This window comes from Watersipora subatra, chromosome 7 (assembly GCF_963576615.1).
Source record: "Watersipora subatra chromosome 7, tzWatSuba1.1, whole genome shotgun sequence".
NCBI classification, from domain to species: domain Eukaryota; kingdom Metazoa; phylum Bryozoa; class Gymnolaemata; order Cheilostomatida; family Watersiporidae; genus Watersipora; species Watersipora subatra.
The window spans coordinates 35,777,219-35,796,863 of record NC_088714.1 but is presented as its reverse complement, the minus strand read 5'-3'; the positions used below and the strand labels follow the sequence as shown (position 1 = coordinate 35,796,863).

The window sequence follows — 19,645 nt, the reverse complement described above, 5'->3', positions numbered from 1 at the left end:
GGTCATAAAGTATTTTGTGCCTATACACTAACTTTAGCAAACTATTAAAACACTATAGAGGAGCACTACCCCCACAATTATTTTCTATTTTAGGGTTTGGTATGTATACTTCATATGTGAAGCATTATTTTAATGAAATTACTGTTTTGAAATTTTGCCAAAAAATCCATTTATTTATGGATAGACCCATGTACATATATAAACAAACGGTTTAAATTTACGATGGTAGATGGAACTTGGAAAGCAATGCCATACAACTACTAACTGCTTCAGGCTAATAGTAGTTCCTTGTTTAACGTGGTCCTAATATTTCGAAGGAAATGCTTATAAAAACCGGTTCGCAAGTTTTGGACTAAAGGTTATGCGTTCACAGAGCAAACCTTTAGCACTGCATTAGTGCTAAATGCAGCCGGTGAAAGTTTTGCTTTGCCGAAAAATTGTTTGGACGCTAATATCGACTGGTCCAGCAGCGCAGAAGAATTGAAGCTAGAAGATATTGTGGAAGGTATTGGACAATTAGAAAATGTTCGTTCCATCGAAAGCAACAATCAGAACGCAGCTATCCGAGCAAACGACGGAAATATTTTTGTTTTAAAAACTTTAATTTTTGTTCTTGCATGCAATATAAGTATGGTTCGTTTATGTCACTTGTTCATGAATATATATTTGCATCATTTGATAGATTATTGTTGTATAACTTATAAATATGCAAACTTATAGCAAGTTATTTAATAGCATCATTACGGCTATCTTAACACAGCTTACAACGAATCGATGCTAATAACTCCACTTCTATTGCGCATAAAAAGCTAGTTTTGGTTGCAAACTGTAGCAAACATAACAGTAAGTGCAATAAGAGTTTATTCACCAATGTTAAAGATAGATATAAAATAAAAATATGTCTTCAAATTTAGAATGAAATAAAAACTCAAAATTCAAAAAATTGCAAAGGACACAGGCTATAATATCATCGCAGGTCAATTGCAAGCAATAGATATCAACTGGTAGAGATATTTCTCAGTTTCTTGATGCATATTTTTTAAGAAATCTTTGACAAGTTAGAGGTAAGTTAGCATATTTATTTCATTCAAAATGTTTAATATCGGTCCACCGAAAAAAGAGGACAAAATATAAGCGACATTCGTCTCGCCAAGCTATAGGGCAAAATCTATCTTCCGAAAATTGTGACAAGCTATCTGAAAAATAGACCGTCAGCCTCCAATTGACCGCCGCCATAGAGGAAGGGTTGAAAAATAGAACGCCATGGCATTCATTTAGAGGTTTTACGGTATATATCCTACAGGATGAAAATATGCGCGGAGTTAAGTTTCGCGCAAATCGCCTTTTTCATGCATATTCGCGGACTAATTTATTCGCGGAGGAACACAATAACTCTCTTACAAGAGTTAACTCTATTGCAGCTATCAATAGGGTTAACCATTCGCATGCGTACAACGCGTGTTTAGATTTGTATTTAGCTGGCAACTACGAGTCGATCATGCTAAGCTATAAATTTCTTGCTGCGTCCAGAAGTTTTCACGAATATTCATCGCTTTGGAGGCCTTTGATGAACCAACAACTTGTGGTAATGAGTTTTTTTGAAAACCATTTAGGTATACTAAATTAAAATTGAATTTTACTTTGTTTATTTGGTAGAACGCAAAATTTATTTTTTTCATCCCTACCGCTTCGTTATTTGTTTTAATTTGAGAGAAGAGCCCAATAATCTGCATGACCCATTTTCAGTAAAGCTAATAAACGCAGACTGCGCAACGGTTGGTCATCTACCCGTGAAATAAGTCGAGTAAGCAGCTTTTTCATACACGAAGGCACAATGACTGCAAGGGTGGTGGATGTCATTCCTAGATGATCACCAATCATTCAGGGAGGTTTTGAAATTGATGTAGAAGTGACCGCAACTGCTAACGAGGAAAATATATCATTTTAAAAAAGGAACAAGAATGATTTTACGATTACAAATTTTTGGCCAACCGGCAGAACGTTGCAATAGAAAGCCACGAGGAGAGTTCTGATGATAACTGCCTTACCAGCCATGTAGCAGGGATTACGTGTATGTCACAATTTCCATTTCCATATTATTTCCATTTCCATAACATTTCCATAATTCATTTCCAATATTATTTCTATAACATTTCCCTATTTCATTCCCATATTATTTCCATCTCCATAATTAATTTCCTTATTATTTCCATTTCCATAATTAATTTCCATGTTATTTCCATTTCCATAACATTTCCATATTATTTCCATTTCCATAACAATTCCATAATTCGTTTCCATATTGTTTCCATTGCCATAACATTTCCAAAATTCATATCCATATTATTTCCGCTTTCATAACATAATTTCCATATTTCCAAAATAAAATTTCCATATCCATTTCCATAAAATTATGGAAATATTTATGTTTATGGAAATAGATATGGAATAGTAAACATTTCCATAATAAGTTTAGCGATCCCTGCCATGTAGTAGCGAAAGAGTCGCCTTTAACCCTTTCACTGCCGTAGACGCATAAATGCGTTTTCGTGGGACGACTGCCGTAGACGCATTATTGCGACTTTCCCAGCAATTGCGTAGTTACCTCATTTTATTATTCGTTGACAGCATAACCCAAGGTCTTCAAGACTTTTATGAAATTGACAGTGTTGTCCGAAGGTTTGTCTATAAAATTGGCCTAAAATAACGAAGCAATTTTAAACTTTTGTTAGAGAATTTCTAATTTAATAACGAACATTTTTTGTGTGAGTTCATTAATTACCGCGAGCGAGTCAGAAAACGGGTAATTAGTAATGTTGATGACATTATAGCCATTTCAGATTCAGATTTTCGTGATTATACAGATAATTAAAGCAGCAGCACTGTCTCTGAGAGTGGTGAAAGTAATAATTTTGTAAGAGTAAGAAACATGGAGGATCGTTTTAGCTTCGCATCGATCATAGCATCACACAGCTTTATCATCGCACAAAGTATAGATCCATTGAATTTTTGCATAGCAATGATGGCTAAAATGTTAGCAAATTTAAATATGTAACAAAATTGTTTAAAATAGAGATTGAAATTGGAAAAAAATACTGTTTACATATCATGAAGCAATATCAGCAATTTTCGGTAAAATGGCTGGCACTTGGCAGATACCCAAATTGGTACATGCTCGGCAGTAAAAGGGTTAACATCTACCCAAGACAGTGATAGCGATATAGCGCTGCTATCACCAAAGTAGCTAGTCAGAGAGCGCCATTACGCGCTAGTATTTACTACAAGAGTATAAGTTTAATTTTATTGCCAGGCAATCGCCATATGGTCTAAATAAATTGTTTTTATTTACTCCATAGTTTGTAAAGATTTATTTGTATTTGAAATATTGTATTTGCACACTCAAGTTTAATTAATTATAATATAATTATACATAAGCTAATTCATAAGCTAAGCATAATTCATGCGAAGCTATAAATTTTTGGCTTCATACAGAGGTTTTCATGAATGTTCATCAATTCGGAGGCCTTTGGTGAACCAACAACTTGTAAGTTATGAGTCTTTTCAACGTAAAGAATTGCAAGAGATTTTTCCGATGATGATGTCGAATTCTGAATAACTTGTGACAACCTTGAATAATTTTGTAAAAAAGTGTGATGCATTGGCAATGGGGTTAACTCAAAGCCACAGCGATTTTTTTTTAAATTGGAACTCGGCTATGTTCACTATTTCTGCCTAGCGACTAGTTAATAATTTGAGGCAGTACTTATTCTCCATTGCGTTTAATAATAGAACTAATTATTCGCGAAATTTAATAATTTGCGGAATCGTCTGTTTGAGAAATCGCAAATTATTAAATCCATCGAATATTTTCATCCTGTAGGGTAGATTAAAATTATCAACGAAAAAGATAGTGCTGCAAAGAATAGTCGTAAGTCATTTACAGTGATGAGAACTCATAACAATTGAATCAAAGTTAAACCATAACTGCCACGAACAGCTTTTATTTTTTTATTTAGATAAATCAGACACACTGATTCCGACTTTGTACTCAAACTAAAGATTGGTTCACTAACTTTCAAAGCCATGAAGGCTCTTTTACAGCGTTTCTGTATCGGTCTTGCAAACGACACAACAAGCTTCGCTCATAAATATGTAACATATACTAACTTTTTAGGAACAAAAGTTATAGATGTTTAGTTCGATCTAGAATTATAGAAATGGGTGTCTTAAAGGTTGACTTGCAACAAAATTCACATTACAGTTATTTGGTATCAAAAGATTCACCATGTCTTACTCTGTTGTGTTGTAGGTGCCAAATGTGTGGAAAAGTGATTACAAGCTCTTAAAAGCTCAAAAGGGAAAAGCCGCCGTAGATTGGAATCTCTTTATTTCGATGACGTAGTCATGAAATTTATTTATTGTCTTGTCACGGATGTTCTCACGTGAACTGAAAGGCCAATAAAAAGCTCAATATAAAACTTATCGTAGCACTAGTTTATGACAAACACTTCGGGTTTTACCGAAGACTCCGTATCAAATATAGATGCTCGCTACTTTACAGTTTTCTTTCGGCCTGGTCTAATCGGCAAGTCGTAATCTGATCATGTGACTCAATACTTCGCAAATAATTTTTGCAGCACTTTTCGATTATCACAGGTGACCAACAGGCTTGTCGCGATTATCAGACAATGATATGTACTCCTTCGAGGTAAAGCTAAAAAAATTAAATGAATTTTTACGGCAAGTTATAAGATATCACTGCTAAAAGTGACAGCATTTACAATGACGATAAAACAGACGCGTAAGAACAATAGACATGGTTTTATTGAATGCGTGGAGTATATTTGTGGAAATTTTTCGACGAATAAGGTTGCATGAAAGTGTAAACAGAAACCATCTAACACAGCTACGTCACATTTGAGCCGTTTTGGAAAGAGAATCTAAACTAAGGGGATCTCGTGTGGCTGCGATTAACCGTTCGGTTTGAGCATTTAAGGGCTTGTAATCACATTCCCACATATTTGGCACCTACCACACAAAAGAGTAAGACGTGGTGAATCTTTTGATATGAAATAACTGTAATGGGAATTTTGTTGCAAGTCAACCTTTAAAACTCATCATTATCTAATTACAGCCTTCAAAATAATCTCAGTCTCTTGTGAAAGGTAGACAAGCTATTTATCATTGCTCTAACAACAAGCTCCATCCATAAATATTTGACATAGCCTAGCTTTTTAGGAGCGGAAGTTAGGGATGTTTAGTCCGATTTAGAATGACAGAGATGTGTCTTAAAACCCATTACTATCTAAATTCAGCCTGCAAAATCTTGTCAGTCTTTTATGAAAGGTAAATAAACTATTTACAATTGCTCGTAAATGTAGCTTGTTACAGAATGTTTAATAGGCTGAACTCCAACAAAAATGAGGTCAGAGAAACGCGATTTCATTACAAGCTAGCGTTGTTATCGCCTTTTTTGAGCTCACTTTTCTCGGCGTTCAGTCTATTAAACATCCTAAAACAAGCTACGAGCAATGTTAAATAGTTTATCTGACTTTCATAAAAGACTGAAATTATTTCGAAGGCTGAATTTAGATAATAGTGAGTTTTAAGACACCCATCTCTATAATTCTAGATCGGACTAAACATCTCCAACTTCTGTTCCTAAAATGCTAGTGTACGTCACATATTTATGGGCGGAGCTTGTTGTGTCGATTGTGTCGTTCGCGAGAACGATATCGAAACGCTCTAAAAAAAGCCTTCATAACTTTCAAAGTTAGTGGACCAATCTTTATTTTGAGTACAAAATCATAAAACATAAATTAAAAGCATAAACCAAACAAATTTATTCTTGCACTGGGTGTTAAACCAGAAATATTTTTGTCATTCTTTTAACATTTTCAAATATCTTTACCTACTTCCTTCGTTAATAATTGTACCGAGACGATATTGCGAAAAAGCTTTATATGACTCATTCGTTGAGTCAGAAGCGATGATGAAACGACTGCTCGATGGATATGATGTTACCACAAAGATTTTAAAACTTGTAAAAATCGTACGAACTTTTATGGCTTTAGCCCGAAGAATTGTGAAACAAATTTGTTTTATATTTGGTGACATTTACTGTATGTTGCAGTGTGTATGTTGTTGCGTTTGTTTACCAGTGTTTCATCAAATATCATCAAATTATGAGCATATTTAGATATATTTTATAGAGAATTTAAAACGTCCTACTGTCTGTCAAGGTGCCCAGAGATACTGACACGCATTGAAAAGGACGGCCAGGGTTCGAAGGGTTAAAAATGGCAAAAGTTATAACATTTGACAATGTTAGAGCGCATAAGTTAATCTACAATCTTAACGCTGAACTTGTTTTACCTTGTCATCTTTTTTCTCCCCACCAGCTCCTGCACCAGATTGGTTCTGACCCTATAAGTCAATAAAAATGTTAGAACAGTTAGCGCAGATATAATCTAGGTTTGACCAAAGCATAACAACAGTCTTACATTTATTACGCAAAAAAAGCAATATGTCATTTAATGAATCTTATTAATAGCTAAAAATATACAGATAATATCTTAAACATTAGGCATTACAAGACCATTACTAATACAGACCAATTGATCTAATTGGAATCGGTCAAACCTATATGCAGCAATCGTATGCAACAAAACAACCCACTTGAATAAAATATAACTAATCAAAATCGACAGGAAAGGTACGATAAGAAGTGCCACTCAACATAGCACTCTGACTCTAAACAAACGCAAAAAGAGGAGACGCTCCTCAAAATCCACATATGCTAAACGGCCATTAGTCGAAATTAAAGCCTTTCGTAAAAAGTGGAGTTATGGTCGAAAATTTGAGCTAGTAGTCAAAAACTTGAGTCATTTAATCAAAAACAATAATATTGGACAAAAACATAATTATAATACATTATTAATAGTAAGTTTATATCTGTTAGCTAAATTTATATTTAACTTGGTGTTAGTTTAGCTTTATGATTTTCAATAGCTTTTACAGCTAAACATATGCTATGTTCTAATTGCATACCGTAAAAATACTACACATATTGTTGATGCACATGCAACTTATTTTTTTATATAGAATTCTGTGATATGTGGGTTGAATAAAACACACGTATAGCATATTGTGTTTTTCGTTGATTTACGTTCTAAATTGCTATGCAAAGTTTGGTTAGTTGAAAGCTGCCACAAATTTACTGACATACATGTTTACTTGCTTTACACGCTATATATATAGGCCTAATGAAACTTTTTGAGATGGCATGATGGTGATGTTATGGCTAGATGAGTACTTTTTAATAATGAGAACAATATGATAGCGTTCCAACTATTAAAAAGTACACAAATCTTTCTAATACTCTTCAATTTCGACTAATAGTCTATGAATTCGAGTAATGACCTGTGGCAACAGCAGTTTCGAGCATTGTCTATTCGACTAAACTTCACTTTACAATGTTGAACACGGTTTAGCTGATGTTCAGCGACATAATATGACAGTTAAACATAAGGGTATTAACAGTACCAGTTTAGTTAAGGTGTTTGCTTATTACATATCGCGATATCAATATGTAATGAAAAAATAAAACTTCTCATTTTTGGCTAGTCATGGCAAACGTGTAAAATGTGTGTATAACTGTTTGTTTTTAACCTACGAAAACAGTTACACAATTTTATAACAAGAATTCAGATAGCTTATAAAACTAAACACTTTGAGAAGTGATTTCCGCATTAAGCGTCTCAAAACTAGTATGTGTAACAATTATTTCGCCTCTACTCACCATCGCTCTGAACAATTAGCTTAGATAAATCTATATGCAGACCAGCAGTTTTATTAAACCGCGCCTTCTATTGGATGGAACTAAGTAATCTGATTGGCTCGTTAGAAACAATTTTTTTATGATTATGAAAGCACTGCCAATTGGTAAACAGAAGGATTAAACTTTAAATTTCAGACTAAAAAATATAGTCGTTTGATAACTTTATCAACCAAATTTAGTATTTAATACACTTTTGCTAGTACCACTGCCAAACATAACGGGCCAATGAGAGACAGGGTTGGAGCGACTATCAAACTATGCCATAGATATACGTAGTACAAGGGTTTACTATATCTATTAACTATGCACTAGCCTGCACGTAGAGCGATCCAATTACTTTCTGAAATTTTTCGCACATGCGTGAAGCGCTAAAAGAAGAAAAATAGCCGGGATCTTTCATTTTAGCTAGGTTTCTTCTGGGCCCTAAATTTGGTCCTCGAAACCTTTCTTGTGGTGAGGCTACAGCTAGCGAATACATTCACTTACAATAGCAAATCTTTTCCGGAACCGGTTTAGGTGATTTTGTGCCAACAATGGCGTTTACGTTTGCTGCTTTTTGTTATATTGTAGCCTTAATTCTCAGCGCAATTTTGATATTTTTTGCTATATATCACGTAAGTAAGATTTTTGATTTATGATTGGCTGTATATTTTAAATTTTTTCACACGGACCCTTCATTAACTGTTATGTAATGCAACCTAGATATTGCAGACGGCTTAAGTCGCCAATGATGTAATTAGTTATCGGATTAAAAACAATAGTTCACGATCAAAGCAAGCACTGCAGGAGTTAACTGCAATTTCTTTTGCAGTTTTGTTGCGTTATTGTGAGTTACTTTTAACAGAAATATCTCTTATTTTAAGGCTATGTTGTATCCATATACCGAAAGCTTGTTAGTCACGCAACAGATATGTTCTTATAGCTAAAATCGGTCGAATGTTACACTGGCTTCATCCGCTTGTTATACTGGAAAATTCAGTTAAAAACATTTAACAATATTTTAGATTATAGCATTTGATGAGTTGAAGACTGACTACAAGAACCCAATTGACCAATGTAACACTCTGAATCCGGTGAGTGCAGTCCAACACCATTGTAATTGATAGACAGCCTGTATGTGTTTGCGCTCATCTTCTCATTTTTGCAAAGGTATAACAGAGATACAAGTTTAAAGCTAGTCGGCCATTCAGTTTGGGCTATTATATGAGTTACGGTTTTTATTATCTTTAGATATGAAACCTTCGTTTTAAAAGTTTTAAAACTGCATTGTTTTATGATGTAGGCTTGAGTTTTCATTTGTTCGTAACATATACTGAAATTTTACTTCACTGATATAGGCTAGATATACCATTAACTGCGTATCAATTGTTGCTGTTTCAGCTGGTACTGCCGGAATATGGGGTTCACATCTTCTATAACATCTTGTTTCTATTTGCTGCTCAGTTTGGGTCTTTGTTGTTCAACGTACCACTGATAGCCTATCATGTTCAAAGGTAAGATCATTATTTGTGACTACCATCTACGATGAATACTGTGCATTATAGTGCCGGTTGAGAATTGCTTTGGAGCAAATTTGGTTGCATGTCACCCAATGTTGTGAACTTTTTGAGTCGCTATCACATCAACTGTAAATGATACCAACAAATTGACATTTGCGCCACTGACTCTTCTACATATTCACTGTCTTAATAATTGACTGTAAAGTTTTAAAATGTGTAATGGCACCAACAACAAAGATTGTATTTATTTTGCATGTACATATTTATTAATCACTAAATTATTTCAACATTTGCTGCTTGTTTAGGTTTTCAATATATCTTTTTGTCAGTTATATTTAAACCCAAGGTCTTTAAATGCTGTCAAACTTTGACATACAAAGTTAATCTACTGCTTCTTACGTTAAAACCATTTTATGTTGGAGCAGTTGTTAGCATTACAATGCAATGTATCTTTTTTCAATTCATTTCAGAACTCGATAAATAAACGCTAAATACTTCTATTAATAAATACCCTTTTGTATCAAAAGAAATAATTTTTATGAAACTGTTTAAAAAACTAAATATAAACCTCAAAATGAAATGTAAACTAATAAAGTAATTAATAATCAGTGAGAGGTTTTTATTGTCACGTCAGGGAACAGAAAGAAGTTTCGCAGTGTGTACAATTGATGGCAGAGTAACTGAGAGAACTACACAGCATAACTCACCTTGACTTACAATAGATATAATTAATAGTAACTGTACAATTTCTATGTCTGTACACTTCGTCTGCAATTTCTGCCAACTTTGCTATGATATTGGGTATCTTTTGTTGGAAATCACTTTGTATGTTGAAACAAATATAGTCAAATTCTATGTTGTATTTGAAAAAACTTGTGTTTGTAGGTGTCGAGGTGTGTGTACCGTACTTTTCGGACTATTAGCCGCTACTTTTTTCTGATGATTTGAGCCATGCGGCTTCTATAAGGGTGCGGCTATTCTGTGGCTTTTTCTTTCATGGCTAGGGCGCATTAACCAGAATCTCCGGTTAGTGCGCCTCTAGCGGTGAAAGAAAGTACGAAACAATGCCTAACAGTACTGTTCCGTTAGGCACTAGGTTAAAAGCGTCGGTTAATACGAAACAGTGCCGTTAGGCACTGTTTTGTTTTAAACCGGAAAGTTGCTGCTGTGTTGAAAAGCACCGTCCTGAGTTCTGCGGCCTATACAAAGGTGCGGCCTATGTATTGTTTTATTATCATTTTTTTGGAAAATAAAGCAGATGCGGCTTATATAGAGGTGCGGTTTATAGTCCGTAAAGTACGGTAAGTCAAGGTTTCGCAGTAGAAGGAATATAGTCAGGCTATTAGTGACTTGGAGGTGGAACGAGACATCTTGAGTATCGGCCTGTCTTGTCCCGGATCGATCTCGTCTCGACCTAACTATTGCCAAACTCGAGACAGGAAATAGAACTAAAGCGCCAGCGCACGGCTGTTAAAACATGGCTTCTCGTGGTTACAACAACTCCATATATTGTAATGGATTGCGGGCAACTGCCTTTAAAGTTATACCCGGTCTGTTACTACCTGTTGTTATTGATTATGTTGGCCACCGAGTCTAATCATGTAGTTCGGACTAATGCCCTGTTAATCCCACGGCCAACACGAGCGAAGCGATTGTTTGGGAGCTTTATGATAAATGCATATGCGCACACAACTCCCAAAGAATTATCCGTCAACAGCCGTTACCAAACCCTTGTACCGAAATCCCAATCAAAAAATTTAACCATTTTTGTGTTGGAGTCGTTTTAGTATAGTAATGATACAAAACACATATAAACATATTTAAATATGTTACCAAGCCTTTGAAAGGTTGACGCAGTATCCTAAAACTAACCCATATGATTGGATTATACATAGACAGATTAATTTGGCCTAAAACTGCCATAAAAACTTGACAAGCCTTTTTAAATCAAAATTAAGACCGGCTAACAAAACGTCGATAAGGCTGTGGGACAGAGAGTAGAACCATTAAGTCGTGCGCATTTCACGAGAAAAACGTGCACATTTCACCAGTCTATGGCATTGTCCAATTGCCGAAGGTTTCTGTAATTAACATAGAAGTACTGAAAAGTAATCATTTCTTTTTTGCCGATTCTACCGGACTCTGACATTTTGGACACTTATAATGAGTACTTTGGTATTCCAACTGATGTCCAAAGCAGTGAAAGTAAAGGAAATGACGATGATATTTTTCTAACGATTCTTATAAGATTATTACAATATTTAATTGTAAGAATAATTATTCGATTTTGTACGATATTATAAGATTTAGTTATAACAATAATCATTCGAATTTACAAGATCGAAGTATATAGTGAACGATGGTGTGCAATATGTTACAGTTATTATTTTTCAAAAGATTTTTTGATGATATTGCGGCTGTGCCCAATATAGCGGTACTGCCAAGCCGTTTTTAATATCTGCAAAATTAAGTAATAGGCCTACATTTTCTTATAGATATACATCTATTTTTATGACAACCAGCTAAAATCTGTTTAGATTTTTAAATTCAGCATAATCTTGTAGATATAAATACAGAAATCTAGATAAATATCACAACTTCTTGATATTGGTTGCTATGACCAATGATATACAGTCCCCCCAGCCTGTGTATATTACACAGCAGCTTGCCATTTTACTTCTAATATTGCATTTCTCCTATTGCAGGGAAGAGATATAAACATATAATCTTTTCCTTTCATTATTGCTGTTTGTTGTACATAATAACACCCAGTACATTACAGCTACCATTGCAGCTCTCCTATTGCAGCTCTCCTATTGCAGTGCCATTTGACTGCTAATATTGCACTTTTCAACCGGCAGTACGTTTTCTTTTTCCATTCTCACTTTGGTCATGGGCTGTATAACAGGGGAATTTCTAGTATATTGTAGTCCGGTTCTGTGTCCTTAAAGATGTGGTTGCGTCAAAAAATTTGATTTAATGAAATTAAGACCCATAAAAGGCTAAAACATCAGCTACAATTTGATGGCATTTTTGTCTTTGTAGACCAACCCTGTCCAGAGATATATGCGTTTGAATGAGGCCCTCTTTTAAAAAGCTCACGTTCCAGCGGGTGCTTCTTTCGTGACGTCACAAGCAATATATCTGAAAAGAAACCACGAGCGATAAATATGAGGTCGCTTCCTTAGCCAATCATCAGCGCGAAATTTTTATATAGGCCGTAATAAATGTTATCATTCGTAAAACGCGTTGTCTGTGATCTCAAATTTAGGGATTTTACTCTATTATTAAATCGCACGGACATCGATATTTACTAAATTAATTAACATCGTTACTTTAATTAATTACTCGATCGACACGTTTTATTGGCGAACAACATACATGTAATTATAAAATTGCTGTAAAGTTACTGCGAAGGTGACTCCAAGTTTTCTTGGCATCAGGTAGTTAAAGTTCTACGGAGGAAGATCGGAGAATGGAGGTAAATTTATCTTTTACTTTGAGTCTCCTATAAAGTTTCCTGTTGAGTTTACATTCAGATTATATTTCCCTGTTTGAGGCTAAAATGTAATTTCCTGCGCGTGCGAGATGCGTATGTACAGTGAGTTCTTGACGGCTTCTTTTCAATCTTTAGCATCTAGCTATACAATGGCTTAGATTGATGAATATACTAAAGGTAATATTTTAGTACTCATTAATACATGTACTAATTAATAAAATTTTTGCTATCACTATATCGGTTCACCTAGCTACATTTGCTTCAAACTTTCTGTGGCAGCTTTATCTAGTAAATTAGATTTATGATTTGACATTAGATGTTCACTTTTCACTTGTAGAAAGTGAAGAAAATCAATTGATCAATGCAAATCTTTTATTTCCAGAACCAAAGCTCCGAATCGTTGGCTTGGCGTACTTGTGCCTTTGTTAAACGTTTATTCGTTTTTAAAATTACACTCGCAATCTCTTTAACTCCCAATTTGAAAGCTTTCAATAGATACGCTTAGAATGACATATCTATGAATGACATATATTTATTGCATTTGTTTTACTGATTACAGAATGTTTATGTCGTCCCACCAGCCGAAGCAGCTTTATCAGTGTGGAAACTGCCATAAAGAGGAAAGAGAGACTTGAATGTGTGCTGCATAAACCATGATGTTTTGTTTGAGTTTGTTGCAGTAGATGAATTTGTCTTATTGTATCAGCTAAAACTATGTGAGTGGCCACGACTTGATGAATATTTTTAATAAAAGCTTTATGCCGAGATGAAAATATTTTTGCTTGTAAAAATTATATAATAAAATAATATTGTTGAAGATAATGCAAAACATGATTTGCAGAATATTGTAGTGAATGGTATATGGATGTCCGCAGAACTGGAGAATGTGAGTTCAAATTCAGGTTGCAGCAGACTTCTCATCCTTAAAACTCCCTATGTATATTCTTTCCAAAGACGCGGCTTACTTACGGTAGTAAGAAACTAGTACTGTAGTCGGTGTAGGCAATGATATTCAGCCCCGCCCCAAGGATAAGCGACGGACATAAGGTGGGCGGGACTTATGGGAGGCTGTATATCGTTAGTAGGGGTAGCGGCGGAACTGTGCTGATACAAAGACCTTATTCAACGTAGTTAGCTTGACAGAATTACCGTAGACCGGTAGAATTGGTAGTCGGTACCCAAATGTTTACACAACATTTAGAGAAAGTGAGTAGAACAAATTTTCAATTTTCGTTATTTGATGCCTTTGAAACATTCATAATAATGCATCTGTAGCTGGATTTAAAATTTTATTCTAGCCAACATGAGCAAATACAAAATAAAATATATGCCAATAGAACCGCGTAGGACTAGACTTTTATCGCAAATAGCCGATGTGAATACGAGAGATAGAGACAGGTTGTATAACGCGTGACATCATTTTGGGCAAGTCTGGGCACGTTTTTGTGGCCTGAGCGTTTTTACGGCAATCAGATTTTTTCGGTTTTAATCTTCAAATATCTTGGCAATGCGATCGCGTAACACAACAAACAACATATCAACTGATAGAGAAAAAAAATGCTTTCTTTTAAGATCAACTCAAATTTGACGCAACCACATCTTTAAAACTAGATACCGGGTCGTATCCAATTACCCTCCAGATCCGGTTTAATAAATAAAACTGTTGCGGGTAAAATATCTGTATTTTATCGTATCGTGTCCAAACACCAACTGCCCTTCATAAAATTCGTCCTCTTTTATATCAACCAATTAGGGGTAAAACTTGCCCGGACACGGAGAAACAAACTAAAGGCCGTGTCGACCATAGTCCGTGTTCTGGGTAACAATGACATTCTCGTTAGTTCAATATATATAGTACTTCATATAATTTCATGAGTACAATTTAAATATAATTCACTTACTACTATTAATACACAAACAAAACTGAACATAAATGAAACAATAAGAATTAAAGTGTTATCTCGTTGTTTTTTAGTTGCGGTACTTCTTTGTAGATCGGCGGCTATCGGTTTCATTACACATTTCATTACAATATAAAGTAAGACCTATTCAATAGATGGTAAAAATATACATGTACAAAGCAATATGTTTATAATAATTATTATCAATCAAGCTCAAAGTTCTTAGAGGTATGTAACTTCGCTCCGTCAGAGCAGTTTGTGTCACTTTTTTTTATAAAAAAATACATGCATATTGCCATTAAAATGTTGTATTTAAATCCTTTACACGAGGAGAGAATTCAATTTAAAAAGAAGTTTATCAATTTCATATATCAAGTGCGCTACTCCTTGTGTAGTGAAATCATCACCAAGTGCTCCTTATTTTACTGTCTCTAGTTTTTACAAGACAGTTTTTCTTTTAAAAAAACTGTCTCGTTTCACCTCTGTAGTGACTATCTCTTTACCTTTCTTAACTCAGAGACTAGTTGTCGGTACCTTGCGGCAAAAAACATGTAGTGCTGCCAATGTCTCCACTAATACTAGTATTCTAGTTAAGTTATCAAGTTATTATTTGTGTAACATCATTTGCAGATACATGTCAAGACCTGTCATGAGCGGGCCAGGACTGTATGATCCAACAACTGTCATGAATGCGGATAATCTAACCAAGTGCATGCGAGAGGGTTGGGTTAAACTTGCCTTCTACCTCATCTCTTTCTTCTACTACTTGTACAGGTATCTCTAGTTGGTTCCTTCTTGGGCATTGCGCAGTGGCTATCTAGCAGCCGGTGTCTCATATGGTTATTGTAGCCTCTAGTTTTCAGTTTGCAACCGGGATCTTGTTTGGAAAACCCCAAACATAGTTGCTCGTAAATAAGGGATGAAGTAGGATGAAGGTCAATCTCTTTTAAGACTGGTTTTTTATATACCATACAACCTCTTTGAGCCCCATTGCGCTCTATTTTTCAACCCTTTCCTTATAGTCATGGTCAAATGGAGGTGGCGTTCAAACAGGCTTGGGTGTGTTTTTTAAAATAGCTCATCAGAATTTCGGGAAGATAGATTTAATCCTTTTTATGAGCGAAGCAGAAGTCTCCTAAATTTTGCACTTTCCTTCAGGCGCAGCGATATTAACCCTTTTAGATACAAGAAATCTGCTAACTTACCTCTCACTGGGAGATCTTAAAATAAATATGCATTGGGAAGCCGAGAAATATCTTTACCAGTTGATATCTATTGCTCACAATTAAACTGCGATGATAATGTAGCCTGTGCCCTGCATAATGATAATAATGATGATAATGTAGCCTGTGCCCTGCATAATGATAATAATGATGATAATGTAGCCTGTGGCCCTGCTGAGCAGTTTGTTGGAGCTTTAATTTGTTTATTTCATTCTAAATTTGAAGATATATTTATATAACTATATTTCATGATGTTGCATTAAAACTCATTGCACTCATGGATGTTTTCTACAGTTTGCAGCCAAAACTGTAAGCCATTGTAAGCTTTATAAACTGCAACGTTGCTATCAAATAATATGCTAGAAATTTTCAAATTTATAAGTTATATAATAATAGCAATCTATCAAATGCTACAAATATATATTCAAGAACAATTGATATAAACAAACCATATTTATAATACATGTAGAAACCAAAATTAACACTTTTGAAACAAAATTATTTGTGCCATTTGCTCAGCCAGTTACGTTCTGATTGTTGCTTTTGCTTGGAATAAAATTATCTTCTGGTCATTCAATACTTTGCACGATGTCTTCTGGTCTCAACTTTTCTTCTGCACTGCTGAACTAGTCGATGGTAGCGCCCAAACAATTTTATTTTGGAGGAGTAAAACTTTTACGTGTTGCATTTCAAACAAATGATAAATTTTTAGCCACGTGGGCGCTAAACACATCTGTTAGCCTAAAACTAGTTGTTCATGTAAAACTAGTTGTTCATGTAAGACTAGTTGTTCATATACCATCGTAAATGTAAACTGTTTTTCACATACGTCGAAGTATCGCGACCGCGTTAAACAATGAAGTACTACTAGCCTCATACAGTTATTAAGTATTTCTAGGGTGTTGCTTTCAAAGTTTCAACGATAAAACCAAGAAGCTTTGGAGTTGGAAAACGATTTTCAATACGAACAGAAACAACGAAATAATTAATTGTTATCGATGTAACTGAGCCATTTTTAGCCATTTTTACTGTTTTAGTACAATTTTGAAGACATTTTGCTACTGATCACTTGCTATTATGGGTTTGTGAGGATCAAAGAATGTCAAATTGGTGGTCAAATAGAGGTGACATTCATTTAAAGGGTATTGCTCTATTTTCTAACCTCCTATAAGGGTGGTCAAAAGTAGGTGGCATCCACATAAATATTTTACAGTAGTTCTAATAGTTTAACAGTAGACAAGCTATTATACTTTGTTAGGTTATATTGGAAATTTTAGGGAACTGCGAGCAAGGGCAATTTTAATTTCATTGCAGGCTAGTTTGTAGTTCAAAAACTCAACAACTACTAAACTACTAATCTACTAATCCATTTTCATGGGTATCTAAGAATGAAGCAGTCTGTTTACCTAAAGGGCTCAGCAGATTGTCAAGTTTTATAATTGTTATGAAATAGTTATTGGATTAGCCAATCACATTGTTTGTTAGTACACAGCGCAATACAGTTGTTGTTTGCATAATCTTTATGTGGAACTTGCCGCAATGTAACCGATATATGTGTCGCGGTCACAGAAACCATGGTTAAGTCGCAAATCACGAAATTGAGTTATCCGACTTTGAAGTTACACCAACTGAATTTATAATATTGGTAATGATTTTTGTAGCACGTGCATCTGGATCAATCAAAGATTGATTTTTCTGAATCTGAAGTCAGTTTAGTCAATAGAAGTTTTTAACCCTCAAAAAAAACCTTTAAAACCGTTGCTATGCTAAACAGGTAGTACTGAAAAAGGGCGTCCGATAAATACAATCGTTTTTTTTTTGCCGATTTTAAAGATAACTCTGACATTTTGGACACTTATAATGAGTACTTTGGTATTCCAACTAATGTCAAAAAGCAGTGAACGTAAAGGGAATTGCGATAATATTTTCCTAACGATTCTTACAAGATTATTACAATATATAATTATAAGAATAATTATTCGATTTTATAAGATTATTATCAGATTTAGTTATAAAAATAATTATTCGAGTTTCTAAGATCGAAGTATATAGTGACCGATGGTGTGCAATATGTTACTGTTGTTATTTTTCTAAAGATTTTGTTGATGATTTGGCTGTGCCCGATATCGCGGTACTGCCAAGCCGTTTTTAATATTCGCAAAATTAAGTAATACATTTTCTTATAAATATACAGCTATTTTTATGACAACTAGCTAAAATCTGTTTAGATTTTTAAATTCGGCATAATTTTTTGGATATAAATATTGAAATCTAGATAAATATCACTTCTTGATATTGGTTGCTATGACGTTTTGAAGTGTAAACAAAATTGTGCATTGGTTTTCGTTTCTCAAACTTTAACAACAGTTTTCTCAGAACCATGTTTTCGCACTAATGGTAAACGTGCATTCAGTTTATTGACCATAAAATCTGCTGTAATTAAGCGAGAATCAAAATTCTTGCAAAATAACTGAGAAATTTCTCATTCTACTAATGTAGATAACTCCAAATCTTACAATCCCGACTTAACCATGGTTTCTGTGATCATGACCCTTATAGACAAAAGCACATGTGCGATAGTTTGTCTAACAATCTATGACATATCATGATCTTCTTAGTTGTAATAAAACCGTAATCTCTCCCACCTTGTTGTATTTTGCAGTATGATATATGTGCTGGTGACGTCCAACTAGACGAAAGATGAGCAGATGACACTTTCTCACATTTTACTACTGTGATGCCTTCAAATGCCAATGCTGACAGAAACTCGTATCTTACATGTAAAATACCCCAATTACAATGCTATTTTGAGAGGCTTTGTTAGTGAACAAAGTTTTAAAAATTAGTGATATTATTTGTATTGTACAGCCTCCTCGTATTTCAATCTCTTGTTGATGCTAACTGCCCATAATATCTATGATTATCCATCTACTAATTTTATAGTTTGTTTTTGAGTGTTCCTCACAATAATGCTTATTCTAATGCTGGCTGCAACATTGGGCAGACATCTGTCATCTCACCAATTATCCTATAGCTGAATGGATTATACATAGTCAGCCTAAGGTGTTGCTCATGGTAAGGGCTATTTACCAATCCACTTTTATTGTTGTGTATTGCTTGGGTTTCTGCGTCAAATACCCATAGTTTTGCTCATCGACTGGCTGGCTATCGGTATGATAACTTTTGGCGTTGTCCTTGTCAATAAAGAGATTGCATACAGTTGTTTAAAGATTTTTTTTATTACACTTCAGAGGTAGCAGCAATCTTTTGAGTCAGTTATATTTGGAGCATATATACAGCCTATTGTAAAATTACAATAGTTTTAGGAGCCGTTTGTCTATTTTTAAAATGAGCTTAAATAACGATTTCAAGCTTGTCTTGCCTTACAACACATTCAACACTTTGTAAGGAAACTGTAGTGTTCATCATCGTCTATCACGTTTTTGTTCCACGAATAACTCAGCATCACGTTTACAGGAACTCATAGAGCAGTCCCAGCAAAAAGGTCTTTGTTGGTGAAGATTCTGAATATTATGCTACTAACATAGCCAAAGATTTGTATAAATGTAGCTTTAAATATGTCAAGGGGCCCACTTCTTTTGGCAATAATGGAAGGAATTCTTCTTGCGCAAGATTTAGGTTTGATTGGCAGGGATCTCCGTCCATAGCGTACAATTGGGTAT

The 19,645-nt window shown here is 34.7% G+C and overlaps 2 protein-coding genes across 2 annotated transcripts in view; one reads left to right on the top strand and one right to left on the bottom strand.

The window, feature by feature from the left end:
* The window catches only part of LOC137401154 (26S proteasome regulatory subunit 4), a 44,404-nt gene extending 36,539 nt beyond the window's left edge, over positions 1-7,865 (bottom strand). Inside the window, exons 1-2 of the mRNA XM_068087533.1 lie at positions 7,802-7,865; positions 6,376-6,426 (exon numbers count right to left, since the gene is read on the bottom strand). Coding sequence (XP_067943634.1) covers positions 6,376-6,426; positions 7,802-7,804 — 54 coding nt within the window. The 5' untranslated portion in view covers positions 7,805-7,865. The remainder of the gene's footprint in view (positions 1-6,375; positions 6,427-7,801) is intronic.
* A 468-nt stretch (positions 7,866-8,333) lies between these two features.
* On the top strand, positions 8,334-19,184 carry LOC137399352 (protein cornichon homolog 1-like). Its single transcript, XM_068085430.1, has 5 exons — positions 8,334-8,454; positions 8,845-8,913; positions 9,221-9,333; positions 15,370-15,513; positions 18,625-19,184. The coding sequence occupies exons 1-5, from the start codon at positions 8,374-8,376 to the stop codon at positions 18,653-18,655; spliced, it is 438 nt and encodes a 145-aa protein (XP_067941531.1). The 5' UTR covers positions 8,334-8,373; the 3' UTR covers positions 18,656-19,184.
* Positions 19,185-19,645: the final 461 nt, after the last annotated feature.